A 20,100-nucleotide genomic window follows, 5' to 3' on the forward strand; every position below is an offset into this window, starting at 1 on the left:
ATCATCTTATTTCACTCTCACCATTACACAGATAAGATGACTCAGAGGTCTTCGGACCAAAATCATCTGAGCATCACCAAGACAGAACATAACTTCTGGTGGTCCAGGATTATGGGGTATTTTTGTGTGTGCTACTCATAAGTGCTAAGTCACTGATGATGACTTCTAAGCACCTCCATTGCATTTATTCATTCTAAATAGGTCTTGTTAACTTTCTTTTAGGTAAATTAACTTTGGTTTCACTCACTGATTTCCATTGTATGATCTCATGACAACAGGCATAGAGTGCTTCAGAAAGACCAGGGTGTAAATCCCATCTCTGAAACTTACCAGCTGCCTGGCTATGTACAAGTATCTGAACCTTTATGGCCCTCAGTCCACTTTTCAAGACTAAATTATAGATTGGGTAGAGGAAGTTCCCATAGTGATGAAATCAGAGATCCTTGCCATCAATATTTTGCTCACATTTCCAATCATTCTTGGTTTCTTTGTACTCCTTTCTCCATTTTACCAGGATAAAGGAATGTAGAAAGTCCTACACCAATCAGGAACGGTAGACTCTGGCTGTTCCATGGCAGGATGCCATTTCCAGTAACCACAAGAGACATGCCTAGGCTATCCTTAATAAATATAGTCCAACTCTTCTTAATAGCCATGTATTGTCTCTGTTTAATTTTTAAAGCTCTCTCTATACAATCTGGCCTCAACCTATGTTTTAGCCTCATTGGACATTACTCCATCTCTCCATGCTCTGTGACCCAGCCAAACTGGCCTTCTCTTTGTTCCTCACACATAACACTCCATTGCCTATCTCCATGCCTTTGCAGTGACCATCTCCCACACCAGACATTTCCCCATACCTGGAAAACATTTCATTCTTACCTCAGTATTATAAAATCCTCCTCTTTAAAATGCATCTCAGGCAACAGCTGAGCTTTTGGGAAAGCCAGGAGGCTTCATTCATAAATAGGGGTGATAACATTTGCATTACCTGTTTCAAAGGAGTTTTTGTGAGAATCAGATGAGACAGAATACACTACATGATTTGTAAACTGGGAGATACTATCTAAATGTGAGCTGTTATTATTGTCATTGTTATTTGTAAGCCACTAGTCTTCCAGCATAGTGACTAGTCATGACAACAGGTGACACATTTGAACTAAAAGTTTCCTATTTTCTTCCTGGTGTTTGACGCCCCTCTTCATCTGGGGTTTTCTGTGCATTTCACTCACGTAATCCCTAGCACCACCTTTATGGAAGCTGATGAATGAAACCACCCCCACCCTCAGCCACCTCCTCCCCACCCAGCTTCCTTCAGTTATTGTTCCCCATTGTTTCTAGTCCTCTAGTCAGTGTTCTTTTCACTGGACAATTCAGATCCATTCATTTGTCTGAGGGCTTTACAGACCTCACAGCCTCTCTGTAGTTGTTTCTTTCTTGTGTTTGGGGATCCAGAGAGTGAATCCTATTTTACATATTCCTATGTGATGTATTTATACCATACCCCCTTGGAGCTTAGGGAAACCATGGCAGAAGTATTGTTTTTTAAAAAAGAAAATATCCAGATGCGCATCCCCCACCCTGTCAAATCCTTTTCTGCATTCACCTTGAAAACGATCTCAGGTCACTGTCCAATTGCATCATTTCAGTCTTTGCACACTACATTTCCCCTCTTAAACACCCACACACTTGTTTATGCTCTTCTAGACCTATTCACAGACAATCTTCTGGTCACCTTTGCAGTTAGCTTATTCCCTGGAGGTTTTTTCAGCTGTTTCCATCTCCTCTCCTGGCTGGGGGAGTTAATTTTCTCTTATCTCTTTCCAGAGATCATGATCTCCAAATCTTTCACTGTGTGTGTTTTTCCCTGGATGCAGTCTTTTCTTTGGAGGATTTCCAATTCAGCTGCAGATTGGATGATGATAACAGCGAATTAGTTAGTGGATCTTCTTTGATGTCATTTTGTGAGTTAACTCATTAATTTATGACAAAAACATCAAAGAGCTAGGCTTTTGCATAGGTCTGGATTTTCCCAAAGCAGTTGGGTAATAATACTCTTTGGTCAGATTAAATCTCAAAGTTTTTTCTGCTCCAAGCACTAAATTCTAAATTATCAAGGGTCTGAGAACACCCCACCCTATCCTGTCTCATATAGGAGATAATACAATGTAAAATTCTCTACTGTTTTATTTGCTCCATCCTAAATGTTGCTTACCCCTTAACTGAGCCCACTTGGGCACCTCTGAGTGTTGATGTCCATCAAAAATTTTTTTTAATAAGTAGAGCTCATTAAAAAATCTCAGCTTATTAAGCATCTTGGCCCAGCTTGAGGATGATCTATAATACAAGGGATCATTGTGCCTTCTTTGGGAATGGGAATAGAGCCCATGGCAATTAATGAGTCTAATGATTTGCCCACCAGACTGTTTTGTTTCCAGCTCAAATACATGAAACAGTTAGTATGATCAAAATTGAGCTGGAAAAGTTTTGGTAAGGTTCATATCCTTTATATCTTCAGACACCAAGCAGTTATTTGCTTATTTCTACCACTTCCAACTTCACATTCACAGAATCAGATCATTTTCCATTTGTTCCTAGACACCAAGTTATTGCCCTTCATATGCTTCAGTTTTTCTGTCTGTAAAATGGGCATAAGTGCCTGAACTTTCCTACCTATCTATGTTTCCCAATTTGTCTCCTGGGGCATAAGGATAGGAGACATTTGCCATCAGTTAGATGTATGATAGTTCCCCCTTTCTGGTCTTCAGTTTGCTAATTTATAAAGTAAGTTTAGACTAGATAATTTCTTGGTCCCTTAAAGATCTGATATCCCAGATTATTTAATGTTTGAAATTTCTCTGAAAGACCATTGCTGTTTAGGTGATGGTTTCTCTATAACCTGGTAGTGCTGTTCCTATAGCTAGTAGGAAGTATGCATCAGGGTGGGATGAAACACAGGTTCCACTGCTGAGGGCCCAAGTTCCTGTATTTGTTTACCACAAGTTCCTGTGTGTTGGCATTCCTTGTCTATCTCTGTGTAAATAGAAACGGGCCATCCATGGGAAAATGTGATGTCCAAAATGGGAAATGTTTACTAGCAGTGGTTGCTGGTGTTCTCAGGTTGATGTAAAAACTACAATGAATCTACTTTATCCAATGAGGCCCAGTCCTAGTTACAGAAGGCAAGTAAAACTGGTTTGGCAACCCATCCCACACCTGACAAAAGATGGAAGGTAGGGAGGGGCCCTCTCATTTTACAGGTGAAGAAACAAACCCAGAAAGAGTGATCCCACAGGAAGCAAATTATAGGGTCAGTGGCCTGAACCTACGGCTTCTGACTGAATCCAATGCTCTTTTTATTACATTAACTTAGATTATGTAGAGAGGATTTCTGTTCAGGTACAGGTTGAAATAGATATGACTTCTGAGCTTTCAATCTTCATTCTTTTCCACCAACTTTGAGATTGTCAGGTGAAGACTCTTAGGGAAAAGAAGCTCAGCTTCTAGATGGGGATAGGGACTGAAACTGTGATTTCATCAGTATAGGGAACTTCCAGATGAGGAAACTCCTCTATCAATGCAGGTCTGCGTCTGCATTGCAACCTACTGTCTTAGAGTTGCCTAAAGTGTTGAGAGGGTGGGATTTGAACCTTGATCTTCCTGATTCTGAGACCAGTTCTCTATTCTATCCACAATTCCCTGCTACCTGACATTTCTAAAGCTCCAGTGGAAAACTGTGTGTTGGTAAGCAAAGAATTTCTGTTTCTGCAGTCAACATTGTTCTTCATTAGTTTCTAGTGTTCAAATCACAAAAAGGAAGGAGGAAAGATAAGAATAAAGAAAAAAGTGGAAAAGTTGAGGGGGGTGGGGCAGAGAAAGAAGATACATAGGCTGGAGCTTGGAAGTGTAACACCAGGAATCTGATCTTAGAGTTCCATTTATTAGTAGTGAGACTTTAGACAAGTTACTTTAACCTTTTTTGGATCAGTAACCCCTTCTATAAAATGGGAACAATGCTATTTACCTCATGCGGTTGTTGTGAAGCTTAGAGGAGATAGTTTATGTGAAAACCAAACCCTATTACAAAATTATAACATATTCGAATGCAAGCTATAAAAAGAGGGAAAAGATAGTGAAAAAGATGAAAGACAAACCCAGGCTGGGGGAGGAGAGATGTCAAGAAGCTTGAAAGGTAGAGGAAGTGGGCTGAGCCAAACCTCCCAAGCCTCAGGGTGGGAGGTTCCAAGCCCGGCATCCTCAGCTCCTTTGCTTACATAGCCCTCGGGGACTCCCTTCCAGGACTTCTTAGAGTAGGGGAGCCCCGAGGGGAAGCCGTAGCTTGTGTAGTGTTCCACTCCGGGGCTCTGGGTGGGGGAAGGGCTGGAGAGGCGGGGACTCTGGAATTGGGCGGGGCTGAGCCCTCTCCCCTAGGGCGGGGCTCCTTGGTAGGCAACTGAGTCTGGGGGACACGACTCCCCACCCCCCGGCTGGCTCCTCCGTCAGGCCCCTCCTCCTGCCTCGGCTGCCACCGCCAACGCTAAACCGAGCCTCTTGACTGCAGAGGCAGCGCGAGCAGGGAGCTCCCAGTGCAGAGCTGAGCCTGCAGCCGGGCCCAGCCTCTTGTAGCTCATTGTCCCAGCACCGAGGACAGCGCTGCTCCTCCTCGGCCCAGAGCTTTATAAACCACGTCGCAGCACACGGCACCCCCTGCCCGCTTAGGGCCGTGGCCCCGCAGCTCCTCGTTCAGCACCGAGGACAGCGCCTCCCACCCAACCCCTTTGCTCCCACCGCCGCCTCCGAGCAGCCCGCCCGCGCTGAACATGGCCACCGAGGTAAGTGAGAAGCGCCCTTCGGGGCCCCGCCGCTAGTCCTTGCGGCTAGGAACAGGAAGCAAGCTGCACGCGGAGACCTGAACCGAGCTTGGAGCAGCCTTGATGGGAGGAGGAAAGAGGGGAGGGCTTGGACTGAAGGGAGGTGGGGGAACAGGAAGGGGTGGGAGTGAGTTGCCCCGCCTTGAGGCAGGAAGCCCCTCACTCCCTGACTCAGCCTTCCTTTCCAACACCGGTCCCCATACCCTCAGAGAGCCCCGAAAGACGCCGCTGCCACTTGTTGGCAAAGGGGCAGCTGTTTTTCTTCTCTAGCAGCTCTGGCTCAGCTTCTTTTCCCAGCAGAGGGAAAACTGCCTTCCTAATCAGGATGAATCCCTAGAAGAGGGGTGTGTTTGTGTGTGTGTGTGTGTGTGTGTGTGTGTGTGTGTGTGTGTGTGTACATACAAGGATTCGGGAGAAGGGATGGTATGTAAATGCTGGGGGTGGGGTACAGGTACTGGTTCCTTGGTGTTGCTATGCGGTGCATTTGGCCAGGGCCCCAAGCCTAAAGCTTGCAACCCCAAGAAACTCCAGTCTGTGCCCCTTGACGCTTCTATTTCCTTCTGAGGATGGAAGTGTGAGAGGACATCCTCAGGTGAACTAAATTGTTTCATTTCTTCCAATCAAGAAAGGTTTTGGTCTCAGCTACCCTTCTATATACTTATCCTCCCCACTTGCTCTTACATGTGATTGTATTCTCTGGAACCTACTTCTCCTCAGTGAAGCTCTTTACCCCCTTGCCCTCTGTAGACAGCACTGTGGTACCATAGGGAAGACCCTTGAGGTAGAGTAGGATTGGAAAATGACAACCAACAAGCATTTGAAGCTTGTGTCAAAGTAACCTCTCACTGAGGACAGTCTTTGTGCAACCCCCAAGTGCTTAGTTTTAGTGTTTTCAATGAATACTTCTGTTTTATGGGTGTCAGTCAATACCCACCCTTCTGTGAGAAAGGGGACATCTCTGAGTCACTGTGCCCCCTTACACATGGGAATACTTATGTCTAAAGAAAAAAAATATCTTGTACAGGTGGTCACACAGCAGGTCAGTCGTATTGCCAAAAGTCACTCTAAAATATCCTTGTGGCCTCTCTAGGAACCAGGACTCCTGGGTTTTCTTCTTGGCTTTGTGATAGATGCCCTGCTTTCTTTCCCTCCTCACTTCAGTTTGCCCTTGCAGAAGGGAGAAGCTTTTGAATTAATCAGTATGAAAAGCTGCTATGCATCTCTGATGACAGCACTGAACATTACTGTTATTGTTATTCCTTTGTAGTCATCACTGCAGAACAAGGTTCAGGCATTGGGAAGCTCTTGGCTGCTTGCAAAGACAAAGGGCCAGCCAGGGCAAAGAGTTCAGTCTATCTGAGACAGAACCACTAGGTGCTTTTTCTAGGGGGATCCTCAGCACCATGCCTGAACAGGAGGCTTGGCTTTCTTGTTCTAGTGGCAAACTCTACTGAGTGATATAGAGCCAAAGAGAAAGTCCAAAGAGAAAATGGCTTGGGGATTAAAAAGACTCTGAGGTTTATTAGGAAGGGGCAACTTCTGATGAGTGAGGAATCAAAGCTGGTGACTGCCATTGTGGTCTTAACACTATACTGACCAAAGTCCCACCTACCTCAACCTATCTTCTCCATTTTACCTTGAAGGGTGGAAATTTCTGTTTCAATACAATTCAACAAGAATTTATTGAGTTCCTATTAAGTGGGAAGCACTATGCTGAGGATACAAAAGCAAAAAGAAAATTTCTACCCTCAAGAAGCTTACTTTCTATGAGAGTGTGGAAGCATACAACATTTAAGTTATTTATCTTACACCCTTATCTATATTAGAATGTAAACTCTTTGAGAGTAGGATATTTTTTTGTTCTTTGTATCCCTGATACCTGGCTCTTAGTAGGTGCTTGTTGATTGATTAATTCATCTTCTGGGGACCTGAGCTAAAACTGATGTTTCCAGGAAGGACAATGCTTAACTATTGGCACCAGGTAGAATTTAATAGTAAATCCTCACACCTTCTTACAAATTGTGAGACTCAACTTTCTTCTACTTTGATTTCTCCCTATAGAAAAGATTCACAAACTGTAAGAACTAAGGTCATCCGGTCCTACTGTGTTTTGAACTCATTCCCCATTTTAGTTTCCCAGAGCTGAAGTTATGTGAGGTGAGATGGGTCTTGTCTACTTTGAGGAACATTCATGCTCCTTATTCTACTCCACATTCTAGCCCACATTCCACCCCAGGGAGCCCTGGGGAAATCACATCTACTCAAGGCCTAGGATACCTCTGTTTTTATAAAAGCTTCTATTCAGTTGGTCAATTCCTTAATATAGCTAAGGGATCTGGCTTAAGTTAATTGCTTCTGTCCTTAGGGCAGGTTGGGTCTTTTGGATACTTCAAGATTCTAGTTCCCACCCCCCACTCTCTGGGTACCAGTCTTCCTTTGCAGGATGTGAGAGTCCTGGGATGTGACCTGCAGCATCCAATTCTCGGGGCTGCCTCCCTCCTCCCAGTCACACTGCAGCTCAGAAATTGGTGCCAATGGCTCTTGTCACTGATTTTCCATTTACTCCTAATAAAATGCCTGATGGCCTTGTCCTTACTCAGCTGCTACCCGACCCAGGGGAGAGCCCTCGAAGAAGGAAAGGAAATGGGCTTTTGAAGGGCAATAACAGAAGGAAACTATGAAATGAGCTAAATTTCATTCTAGAAAAGATCCTAGGAATATCCTTGAGTAAACAACTGGAAGACTGGTTCCCAGGTCTCCTGATAGGCTATTCAATACTCTTTCTACTAAACCATGCTACCTCTCTAGCTTAGACAAGTCCAGATCTCACTTCTGTGGAAAGGAGGAGACCAGATACCTTAAGAATGAAGGCCATCTCTTCCACCACCAGGATGATAACTGAGAAAAGTACTTCCTGTGGGTGTGGACCACCCACTCACATGAATAAACTCACTTTTCCTCTTATACCTACTCGCAGGAGTCCAGCACTTTAGTTTACCCATTACCCACTCTCACAATGAGATCAGCTCTCCTTTGATCTTTCTCTCTCTATGGTGCAATGCCTTACATTCTGCAGGACCCAGCATGCTGTACAGGGCTATCAAACTGATGGCTGGTTGCCAGCCCTCCTCAGTTCTCACCCTTGCCACAGCAATTTGGTGGAATCACTTCCCACTTCAGTGCCTCAGTCTCTCAAATCTACAAAATGGAGTTATTAATAACTTGGGGTTATTAATAAACTTTATATCATAGCACTGTTTACTATAGAGTACAATTTAGTATAAAGCAGGTCTTTCTTGTAGCCCATTCAAAGTGGCATAGTTATTGAGGTTCCAAAGGGACCTTGACAATAAGGTGATTCATAAATCATAGGATGTTAGAGCTGGAGGTGAAATTAGAGCTAGAAGAAACAGCTGATTTTGGAAGTCAGCTAATCCACCTCCTTCATTTTATTGGTGAGAGGTAATGTGATGTGGCAGAAAAGCCTTGGGCTTGGACCCAGGAGACACCAGTTCAGATCCCATTCCTGATACTAGCTCTGTGACTACTGGCAAATATGTCACCTCACCTCTCTGAGCCTCAGTTTCCCCAGCTGTAAATGGTGATAATGACATTTCCTGCCTCCTATGGTGGTGGTCGGACAATATGTATGAAAAGGTTATATAAACATAAGCTGAGCTTATGAAGGTCCTGGAAAAGAGCTTCTAGTTTTTTCTATGAGTTTAGCCCATGGGAGGAACCAGCCTGCCCTTTAGCATGTGGAGCCTAATATAAACCCACATAGATGAGTCTTTACAATAGAGAGCACAGAACACGTGCAGAGTGTGTGCACATATATTGACTTGTCCAATGGACAAATGTGTCATTTGCCAGGTGAATGCATCCCAACGACCCCTGACTGCTTTGAGTTTGAATTTGGGGTGGAGTAGTTTAACACTGAGGCATAACCTTCCTTAAGAAATTTCAAAATACCACCCTCCCATCAAAATTTGCAAAGCAAACAAATTTAGAGGTGATTATTTATACCACAAATTTATTTTTATTCAAGCTGCCACAACTCCTTAATAGAAAACTCCCCTAATAAATTTAAAATACAATCTACTTTGCAATGACAACAAAAAAATTCACCACACTTTGGGGGAAAAATCTTTTATATAAAGCAAGATTGTTCTTAAGAAAGTCTTACATCAGCAACTCATTTGCCCACAAGTATGACTGAGTGAGGAGTTCTCCTTAGGTTTATAGCAGGGGTCTTTCTACTATGCCTCTGGTACAAAGCCCATGATAGTGGGTCATACTTTTATTTGGATTTCACTCAATGAACTTACCTACTATCCTGAGTTTTCATAGTGTTGTATAGAGACTTTAGAACTAGAAGCCCTGGATTCTAATTCTGTCTCTGCTACTTACTGGCTGTGTGTCCATAGCAAGTCACCTAACAACTATGAATTTTACTTTACCATTTAAAAAATTAATACATTGAGTACAATTATTTCCTTTTTTAAAAAAAATCCTACTACTCAACGCAATTTCTTTCTTTTAAAATTTTATTATTTGATTTTTAACACTTTTCTTTTGAAATTGTGAACTCTAAATAGTTTTCCCTCCCTGCCATCTCTCCCCCACCCATTGAGAAGGTAAGAAAAATGCTATCAATTATATATATGAAATCATGCAAGACATATTTCCATATTAGCCATATAGTAAAAAAAAAGCAAAAAATTTAAGGAAAGTGAAAAAAAATTATACTTAAATTTGTACACAGAGTTCATCAGTTCTCTCTGGAGGTGGATATCATTTTTTCATCATGAATCCTTGGAATTGTTTTGATCATTGTGTTTATCAGAGTAGCCAAGTCTTTCACAGTTGATCATCGTTGTAACTTGCTGTTACTACTTGTTGTTACTATGCACAATGGTCTCCTGGTTCTTCTTGCTTTACTTTTCATTAGTTCATACAGATCTTGTCATGTTTTTCCTCCCTGAAACCAGTCCCTCTTCATTTCTTATAACACAATGGTACTCCATCATAATCATATGTCAGACCTCATTCTGCCATTCCCCAATTGATGATTATCCCCTTAATTTCTTTGCTACCACAAAAAGAACTGGTATGAATATTTTTTGTACATTTAGGTCCTTTTTCTTTTCCTTTGATCTCTTTAGGGTATAGACCTAGTTGTGTTATTGCTGGGTCAAAGGATATGCACATTTTGTAACTCTTTGGGCATAGTTCCAAATTGTTCCTCTCAATAATTGTACTAATTCACAGCTCCACCAACAGTTTATTAGTGTACCTATTTTCCCTCATCCCCTCTAACATTAATTATTTTTGATAGGTGTGAGATGATACCTCAAATTTGTTTTAATTTGCATTTTCTAATCAATAGTGATTTAGAGCATTTTTTCCTATGTCTATAGATGGCTTTGATTTATTCTGAAAACTGCTGGTTCATATACTTTGACCATTTATCAGTTGGGGAATGGCTCTCATTTGCATGAATTTGACTCAGTTTCCTATATGTTTGAGGAAGCCTTTATCAGAGAAATGTACCCTTGAAATTTTTTTATATTACTTCATTGTCTATGGTACCTTTTAAGCAAAATGAAGTTTCCCAGATTATCTCTTTTAATTAGGTCAATTTTTGCTTTTGCTTAATCTGAGGTCATAATTGCTACCCCTGCCTTTTTAAACTTCTGCTAAAGCGTAATAGATTCTGCTCCAGTTCTTTATTTTATCCCTGTGTGTATCTTTTGGTTTCAAGTATGTCTCTTGTAAATAACATATCACTGAATTATGGTCTCTAATCCATTTGCTATCTGCTTTTGTTTTGTGGGTGAGCTCAACCTATTCACATTCACAGTTAAGATTACTAAATATATTTTTCTAAATTTAATTTTCTTCTGTTTATCTTTCTCTCTCTCTTTTGCTTCTGATCACTGCTTCCCTTAATCCATCTTCCCTTTTATTTTTCCCCCTCCCCCAATTTCTCATCTACTTCACCTTCTATTTCCCTATTGAGTAGATTTCTATACCCAACTGTATGTATATATTCTTCCCTCTTTGAACCAATTCCAATATAAGTGAGGTTCAAACATTGCCTGCCACCCCACCTCACCCCCATTCCCCCTCCACTATAAAAGCTCTTCTTTGCCTCTTTTATGTGAGAAAATTTTCCCATTCTACCTCTTCCCCCTCCCTCATCCCAGTGCATCCCTTTTTCTCATCCCTTAATTTTTTTGAGATCATCTAAACATAATTGACTCACACCCATGCCCTATGTCTATGTAGACTTCTTTTAACTGCCATCATAATGATAAAGTCATTAGGAGTTATATGGATTACCTTTCCATATAGGAATGTAAACAGTTTAACTTTATTGAGTGCCTTATGATTACTCTTTTCGTGTTTACCTTTTTATGCTTCTCTTGAGTCTTGTGGTTAGATGTCAGATTTTTTATTTAACTCTGGTCTTTTCATAAGGAATGCTTGAAAGCCCTCTATTTCATTAAATGTTTATTTTTTTACTCCTGAAGGATTAAACTCAGTTTTGTTGGGTAGGTTATTCTTGGTTGTAATCTTAGCTCCTTTACCTTCTGGAATATCATATTCCAAACCCTCTGATCCTTTAGGGTGGAAACTGCTAAATCTTGTGTGATCCTGACTATAGCTCAACAATATTTAATTGTTTCTTTCTGACTACTTAAAGTATTTTCTCCTTGACATGGGAGCTCTGGAATTTGACTATAATATTCCTGAGACCTTTCACTGGGGATCTCTTTCAAGAGGCAATCAATCAGTGGATCCTTTCCATTTCTATTTTATTCTCTGTCTCTATGTTAAAGGAGTTTTTCTTGATAACTTCTTGAAATAGAATGTCTATGCTCTTTTTTTGATCGTGGTTTTCAGGTAGTCCAATGATTCTTCAATTATTTCTCCTCAATTTATTTTTCATGTCAGTTGTTTTTCCAATGAGATATTTCACATTTTCTTCTATTTTTTCATTCTTTTGACTTTGTTTGATTGTTTCTTAATGTTGCATGGAGTTATTAGCTTCCAGATGTCCAATTCTGCTTTTTAAGAAATTTTCTTCAGTAAACTCTTTTTTCCTTGCTTTTTGGAGGTGGGGAAGGCAATTGGGATTAAGTGACTTGCCCAAGGTCACACAGCTAGTAAGTATCAAATGTCAGAGGCCACATTTGAACTCAGGTCCTCCTAAGTCCAGGGCTGGTGCTCTATTCACTGTTTGACCTAGCTGCCCCTTTCTTCACTGAGCTTTTGCACCTTTTCTATTTGCGCAATTCTACTTTTTAAGGAGTTCTTCAGTAAATTTTTGTTCTTTTACCAGTAGACCAGTTCTATTTTTTAAGGTGTTATTTTCTTCAGTATTTTTTTTTGTGTCTCTTTTACTAGGCTGTTAATTCTCTCCGCTCCCACCCCCCCAATTTTCTTGTATCATTGTCATTTCTTTTCCCACTTTTCCCTTTACTACTCTTATATTTTTCTTTAACTCTTCCAGGAATTTTTGTTGGGCTTGAGTCCAATTATTTTTCTCTTTGAGGTTTTTTGGATGTAGCTATTTTCACAGTGTTTTTCTGACTTTATGTGTCTTAGTCTTCCCTGACACTGTAATAACTGTTTATGATTAAGTTCTTTTTTGGTTGTTTGTTCATTCTTCCAGACTATTTCTTGACTTTAAACTATAAGTTAAAGTTGAGCTCTGCTCATCTGGGGTTGGAGGCACTCTCCCAAGTTTCAGCCTTTTTGTGTGTGTGTGTGCTGCTATTTTTAGATAGACTCTGGGAATCAGCAAGTTTTTGGTTCTTCCAAGGTGGTGTGATCTGGGGAGAGGTGTGGTCACTGTTCTTGTGGTTTTTGGTCTGGTCTTTACCCAACAGGGGTGACTTTGCCTCTATAGCTGCAGGTGCCAGTGCTCCTCTTTACCTTAGAACTGCAATCTAGACTTAGGTACAGGTAATATAGTTCCCAAGTAGCACCAGTAGCACCCAGTGTCAGCAAAAAGTTTTCTGTAATCTCTTTCTGACCAGTTATCCTACCCTCTTATCATTTCTGGGGTAATAACTCCTGCCACTGCCACCACTGTAGTCACCTCCAAAGCCTATCACAGCTCCCATCCCATGTCACAGACCTTTTCTGCTGACCTTTTAAACTGTCTTAGGCTGGAAAAAGGTCTTACTTTGACTTTTTGTTGGCTCTGCTGCTCCAAAATTTGATTTGAAGAGTTATAATAAAGTTGTTTGCAGGGGAATATTGTGAAAATTTAGCTGAGTTGCTGCCTGACCTCCACCATCTTGGCTCCACCCCCAAGTTCAATTATTTTTCAGGACTTTTACAACTCAAAATTTATGTTCTATCACATGGGCAGCCAGTAGTGAAGGAAGTGAGCTGGGGCTCTCCTCCTTTATGAAATCGACATTCTGAGAATGCTGGAGTCCATCCACTTAAAATCCTATGCCACAGACAAGCTGCAAATCACCTCTGTACTCCTACTCCCACCTCACCCACAATCTCCCTCAATACTGATGGACCTACTCCCTCCCAGGTAGAGTGTAGGAGTTAAGAAGAGATCTTAGAGACCACCTCATCCTCTTTTTGGAGGATGGCCCTTGGCTAAGCAGCAGAAGAGCTGAATGCTTAGCCTCAGGGCCATCCTCCATGGTTCCCAACTTAAATGATAAAGCCATAGTATTAGATCTGGGAAAGAAAATCTAGCTCCATTCTTTCATTTTATAGGTGAGGAAACGAGGCCTGGAGAAATGATGTGACTTTCCCAAGAACACAGAGTAACGAAGTCAGTATTAGGTCCCAGATTTTTTGACACCCAGTCAAATGTCCTTCTGGTTCTACTGCCCTGAGTTGGCAGGAACATATATTACATGTTTGCCCTGGCAACAGAACACCTTACTGGGCTTTGCTGCCCATTCCTGCCCAGAACTGACAGTGGGCAGGTCCAACTACCACTACCATGCTTGATGTCCATGGCACCTTTGTCTTGGCTCAGAGTAGCTGGGAAAGGCAGAGGGCCATTATGACACCTAGGCAGCTGTAGTCCTTTGGACTTCGAAAGAAAGTGCTACTTCCTTAGTTGCTTAGATCATACAGGGCAGGCAACCATCCTAAGAAAAATGAGGAATGCGTGCTGACCATCTTGATGACTCATCCCTGTGATCAGAGTCCAGGCCTGCAGCTGGTTCTATGACTTTTCTGTTTTCACTCGCATTTACTCCTGGTTCTGCTTTGGTTTATGTTTTTCATTTTCCAAAGAAATTTCTTTCTCTTTCCCTATAGATTGTAAAAATTCTTCTCATCCTTTGATGCCACTTCCTCTTTGAAGCCTTCTAAGATTCCCCTCCTCACCAAGTTGTAATATATGTATGCGGATACACATATATACACATATATTTATGCATGTATGTGTATATATATACATATGTGTATATATGTATATGTGTGTATGTCTCTCTCTCTCTCTCTCTCTCTCCCTCTCTCCCCTCTGATTTCTCTCTGTACTCTGGAACTCTTATGTGCTTAGTGTCAAAGCACTTAGATACTGAAATCCTTAGTTGATGCCTAATAGAGAAATGGGGGCCATCCTAGGTCTTGAATGCTTTTGCAATAGAGCCTAATCTCTTGGCTGGATACTGCCAAGGTGGTAAGGATTCTAGCATGGAGCTAGCTATGGACTGTATGCATCTGATGGCTAAGGATTAATTTAGGGTAATTCAGAGAGGTTTAGTGCCAGAAGTCTGGTCGACAGGTGAAGAATTTTTTTGGATCACATTAACTTGCAAAGTTCATTTATTAGAGGGTGGTCAAGCAATCAATCAACAAACAATAAGTACTTACCATGTGCCAGGTAATGTTATACAATGATATACAGAGGCCAAAGTGAAAACAGTCCCTTCCCTCAAGGAGTCTGCATTCTAATGGGGAAGATAACATGTACAGAGGAGCTAGGCATATGACAAGATCCATCCATATGAGGGCTGCAGTATAGATCAGCGTCCATTTCACTCTCCAAGTGAAGCATTTTGTGCCATCGATACTTGCATATGTGTCTCATCCCCTCTGTTAGACTGTAAGCTCCTTGTGGGTAGGGACTGTGTCTCATTCCTCTTTTTCTCCATGCTCCTGCCCCCGTTGCACATAGCAGAAACCATGTTTGCTGATTGAATTCGTTGTGTCTCTGGAGGGTCACAATCTGCAGGAACTCCGGCGCAGCGCCTCGTTGGCCACCAAAGTCTTTGTCCAGAGAGACTACAGCGATGGGACCATTTGCCAGTTCCAGACCAAATTTCCCCCTGAGCTGGACAGCCGGGTAAGGAATTCTTGTCTCCAGTCTTGGTGCTTGGTCCAAGTCACAGTCAAACTGCTTACGGGAGAGTCAATGAACGTGGAGTCCAAATACCCTCTTGCCCATGCACTGTGAAAACCAGGTCTGTATTGTCAGCAGTCAGTCAGAAAGAATGTATTAAGCATTTACTATGTACTGGACACTGTGCTAAGTGTTAGGGTTATACAGACAGTCACTACTCTCAAGTAGTTCACATTCTAATGAGGGAGACAGCACTTATGACTATGTAAAGCTAGGTCCTTTTGAGGGCAAATAATGAATCTTGCAAAGGGGTTGAATTATTCAGATGCAATTATTTGAAGTTATATGTAAAATGTGGTCATTGGTTTTAGTCCATTACTAGAAATATGAAATGAAAATTTGAATAATGTGACCACTGCCCCTACATTAATTATTCACACTAATTGGGACTTAGCTGTATATACAGGAACTAGATAGTAGGTGGGGGTAACCTCAGAAATGAAGCTTAGTTAGAGAACCTTAAGCATGCCTATGCCCCATGTAGGCTGACATTGGAACTCCAGTTTCAGGGAGCTAGGCCAGGACCTGCAAGGAAGCTTGGTGATGGCCCAGCTGGGCTTGGCCTTGGTTCTGGATCATCCGGTTTCCACCACCTCAGCTTTGGCCTATGGAACAACAACATCACTCTTCTATTTATCAAGCCAGGCAGATTTGTACTCTAAGCCACTGGGGAGACCTAGGGACTCTGTATGTGTATATATCTATATACCTGTATATGCAGATATATAGACACACACACAATCTACATGTATGTATATATGTACACAATACACTACATACATATCATGATCTATAGTTGCCTTCATTGCTTCCTGTCCTTGACCAACCTTCTAGAAAAATGCCATTCATTCCTTGCCCCTGGGCTAGCCAGCAGGCAAATACATGCCTTGGGGAGTCCTTTAACCCTGGAGAATAGAACAGTATTAAGGGTAAAGATCACATTGTAGAAAGGATGGCACTTTTTCTACTTTTTTCCCATCCAGTTGTCTTAAGCAGAAACTGGGAGTCTCACAGCTACTTACCTCCTCCTTGGAGAGCTTTGTCTTCAGGCAGACAGACATCTGTGGTCTCTGAGCTTAGTGATCAGGGAAGCCCTGGCAGCTTGTGGGGGTGGCTTGGAGGGAGCCCTGGGGAAATGTGGGTGGGGCCAATGGAAATTCTGCAGCCTAATGATTTGTGAAAACTACCTGCAAGGTAGGTCCCAGTCTGTCCCCTTGCCATCTGGTCAGACAGCATCTCAACCATTCAAAGCCTGGGAGCTTCTTACTTAGCTACCTCTAGGGAAAGGGATTCCAGCCCTCCCTTGACAGGCAAATACAGCATTTCATCCCACTTGCTCAAAGAAATTTAAGTCCCATGTATAAAGCCCTCATGTGTCTTCGACTGCAGGAAGTATCTCATTTACATTTCTTCTTTCCCTATACGTGGGCCACACACATATTAGATATGCACAACCTTTTGAATCCTGATGTACTTCTCTCCTCTTTGTCTGCCCTCCATTATAGTCTGTAATCTCCAGAACCTTAAACTGGGCCTTCAATCTTGTTCTTCCTCCAGATTGAGCGGCAGCTGTTTGAGGAGACTGTGAAGACCCTCAACAACTTCTATGCTGAGGCCGAGAAAATTGGGGGCAGCTCCTACCTAGAGGGTTGTCTGGCCTGTGCCACAGCATACTTCATCTTCCTCTGCATGGAGACGCATTATGAGAAGGTGGGTCCCACCCCAGACCCAGCCTTTCCCTCAGCCACAAATACCTCCTCTCCTTTTTCATCCTGTGCCACCTTCCCTGACCCCCTCACCCTCTCTATTTCTGTTTCCCTTTCCTATTGTCTGTACCCTTGACCACCCCAATCCAACACTCTCTCTGCAGGTCCTCAAGAAGATTTCCCGATACATACAAGAGCAGAATGAGAAGATCTTTGCTCCCCGGGGTCTCCTTCTCACTGACCCTGTGGAACGAGGAATGAGAGTCGTATCCTTTCTGATTGTGACTGCTGTGTCTCGGGTTGATGGACAATGGGCAGGTAACCATATCTCTAAGTGAGGGATGGATGGAGAGCAGGTAGAGTGGAAGCAGAGCTGGATTGGTGGCCCAGGAAAGGTTTGGTTTGGGAAGTAACAAAGATGATGAATTGATCCATAGGGGACAGGGAATAGAAAACTCCCTCTTCTATTGAAATTCAGCATTTTCTCAGTAACTTATGGTCTTAGAGAATTCCCAAAAGCACTAAGATGTTATCAATATGTATTTTTTTTGAGGCAATGGGGTTAAGTGACTTGCCCAGGGTCACACAACTAGTAAGTGTCTGAGATCAGATTTGAACTTAGGTCCTCCTGACCCCAGGGCTGGTGACTTTATTCACTGCACCTAACTGCCCCTACTAGTGTGTGTCAGAGGCAGAACTATGAACTCAGGTCTCCCTGGCTTCAAGACTGGGTCCTTTTCTACTACATCAAGTTGTCTCTCAAGCTGATAATCTATGGAAAATTTTTTTACCCACCTTGTAGAAGCAGTGGTTGTACTGATTTGATTACACTCAAGGCAAGAGGTGGAAGCCAGCTGGAATCCATGTGGTGGCAGAGCAGATCTGGCCTGGAGTGTGCTAGATTCGATGGGATGGGTCAGCTACCAAGACCACTCAGTCCCAGGAGAGAATGCCAAAGCTCAGTAGTTAGACCATCCTAGGGATCAGGGCTTTGGGAGGTCCAGCCCATAGAGTTCAGCTTTCTGTGGCCATGGCCCTGGCCCTGGGGGATTGTTGGTGAAATTCATTAAATTCTCTAGACCTGAGTTTCCTTATTTATAAAATGAGGGTAAGGTCTCTTCCAAGTCTATGTCTATGTATGATCCTATGAAGTTAGAGCAGCACTTGGCAGTAAAAACCAGCTGATGGCCACTGAGTGAAATTATCTTATTTCTGAAGTGAGGGTCTGAGGAGCTCCTCAGGGAGTCCACGCTGAGTGATGGCCTTAGGGACAGGGACATACATGACCCAGTTTCTTCCCCATCATCTCCCTTGGGAAGTTTTTACAGGATTCACCCCATACTACTATTCTGAGTTCCTTGTCCATGGGAGGCAGGTATCACGGGGAGATGACATGTGGTAGGTGGTAAACACAATCCATGAGCCAGGTCCCCCTGTGCCAAGTGCATGGCTCCCAGGAAGACCACTTGCTATAGGTGCCTGATGAGGATGCCTCTCTTCCTTCACTTGCTTCCTCCCCAGATCGAGATCTCCATCTACGAGGACCGTTGCAGCAGCGGCAGCGCGAGCAGTGGCAGCACCAGCAGCAGCGGCAGCAGCAGTGGAGGGGGGGGCGGGGTAGGGGGCCGGTGACTGGCCGAGAGTCCCTGCAGGGAGCTGTACTGCCGGGATGAGGGCCTCTCAGATCTTCGTAGGCTGCGCTACCAGAGCACCCGCTTCTGAGTCGCCCTCTCTACCTGCCACTCCGTTGGGGGTGGGGTGGGGTGGGAGGGGGGAGGCTCGCCCTGAGATTCAACTGTGGGCAGCTGACCTCCAGGGTCCCTGACAGGCAGGGGACTACTCCTTACTGCTCAGGTGTCCTCACAGAAGGAGTTGTCCCCCTCCAGACACACCCCTTCCTAGGCCTGACTTCTTTGTTCCCTGGGGACCACTCCGCTAGGGAGGAGTCCCATGTCAGGGGTACAGTTAGGGGGCTCTTTCCCTCGGAGTATCTCTCCTTTTGAGCTTCTACTTCCCTTCCAGCTGCTGCTCTCTTACAGATCGCCCAGAGGGGACCTTCCATGCCTGAGCTGAGCAGAGGCTAGGAAACCTGGACAATCCCTTACCCTGCATGATCCCTTAGCTTAGAGGACCTAACCCTGGATCTCTGTTCCCCAAAGTCCAGCTGCTTTCCCTGCCAAATGCAATGGGTTGGCCATGCAAATAACTCTCTATGTTCTCTTGCCTGCCCTCCTTGCTCTGGTGTCTTCCCCATAATCTCTCTCCTCCCTTCCTTTCTAATGCTCTCCTAAGACCTCCCCCTATCTGTGAACCATCTTCTCATAGGAATCTGGGGAGACAGAAGGCACTGGGGGACTTCTCCAATCCAGTCCCCAGCGGGGCAAGAAGGACAAGTCCCAGTGTCTTCTCCAGGACTGCTTTGTCTTTCCAGGACCTCAAGTCTTCCCAACTTTTGCTTTCTTCTCCTTAACAAAGTGCTCAAGGGGAGGTACTCTGGTCAGGGGCAAGGTCCAACAGTAGAAACAGATCTATGGCCAAAGGAAGGGAAGGGAGGTGCTCCCACGTCTTCCGTGGAGTCAGAGTAACCCAGAGTAACTTTTTATCATGGAGAAACTAGTTAGTGGGCTATTTGGTCTGGAAGAGAAGAACTTAAGCCTTGGGAGTTTCTACTTCTGTAATGGGGACTGTCTGTCTGAGAAGGGAACTTTTGTGAGGAGGGGAAGATGAGAGGGAACAAGGTGGAAAAGGAAATAAATTATGGGAGACTAATCATGGATGTAATGGGAAGATTTGGGTAACTGAGTCCAGACAGAGGAGAGGGTTTCTTTGATCTGTGCTGAGTAATGTGACTCCAATGTCTCAAGGCAGAGAAAAGTAGGTAAGGATAGATGTGAAGGAAGAGGAGGCAGGGCTGCTCTGTTTGTAGGGAACCATGATGGCTGAGTTCTATTAAAAAGCCAGCCCCAGCTCCCTCTCTTCTTCTCTAGCTGGGTTCCCTATTACTCTTGTCCCTCCTTATTTCTCTCCCCTTGTAGCTTTGTGTTATTGAGCAGGGTTGTATGTCTGTGTCCCCACAAATGGTGTGTGTGTGTGTGTGTGTGTGTGTGTGTGTGTGTGTGTGTGTGTG

General features: G+C 43.4%; 1 protein-coding gene across 2 annotated transcripts; it reads left to right on the forward strand.

Moving 5' to 3' along the window:
* The first annotated feature begins 4,269 nt into the window (after nucleotides 1-4,269).
* On the forward strand, nucleotides 4,270-20,100 carry GOLGA7B (golgin A7 family member B). 2 transcript variants are annotated; one of them, XM_069067154.1, is made up of 5 exons: nucleotides 4,270-4,832; nucleotides 15,046-15,210; nucleotides 16,825-16,977; nucleotides 17,138-17,239; nucleotides 18,495-20,100. In XM_069067154.1, the coding sequence occupies exons 1-5, from the start codon at nucleotides 4,821-4,823 to the stop codon at nucleotides 18,603-18,605; spliced, it is 543 nt and encodes a 180-aa protein (XP_068923255.1). In that variant the 5' UTR covers nucleotides 4,270-4,820; the 3' UTR covers nucleotides 18,606-20,100. The 2 variants fall into 2 exon arrangements, with proteins under 2 accessions (XP_068923255.1, XP_068923256.1); XM_069067155.1 differs by having other exon boundaries at nucleotides 4,275-4,832; nucleotides 15,085-15,210.

Source organism: Petaurus breviceps, unplaced genomic scaffold, assembly GCF_028583685.1.
Source record: "Petaurus breviceps papuanus isolate PSGF00001 unplaced genomic scaffold, PetGlider_PUasm1.0 90740, whole genome shotgun sequence".
Taxonomy (NCBI): domain Eukaryota; kingdom Metazoa; phylum Chordata; class Mammalia; order Diprotodontia; family Petauridae; genus Petaurus; species Petaurus breviceps.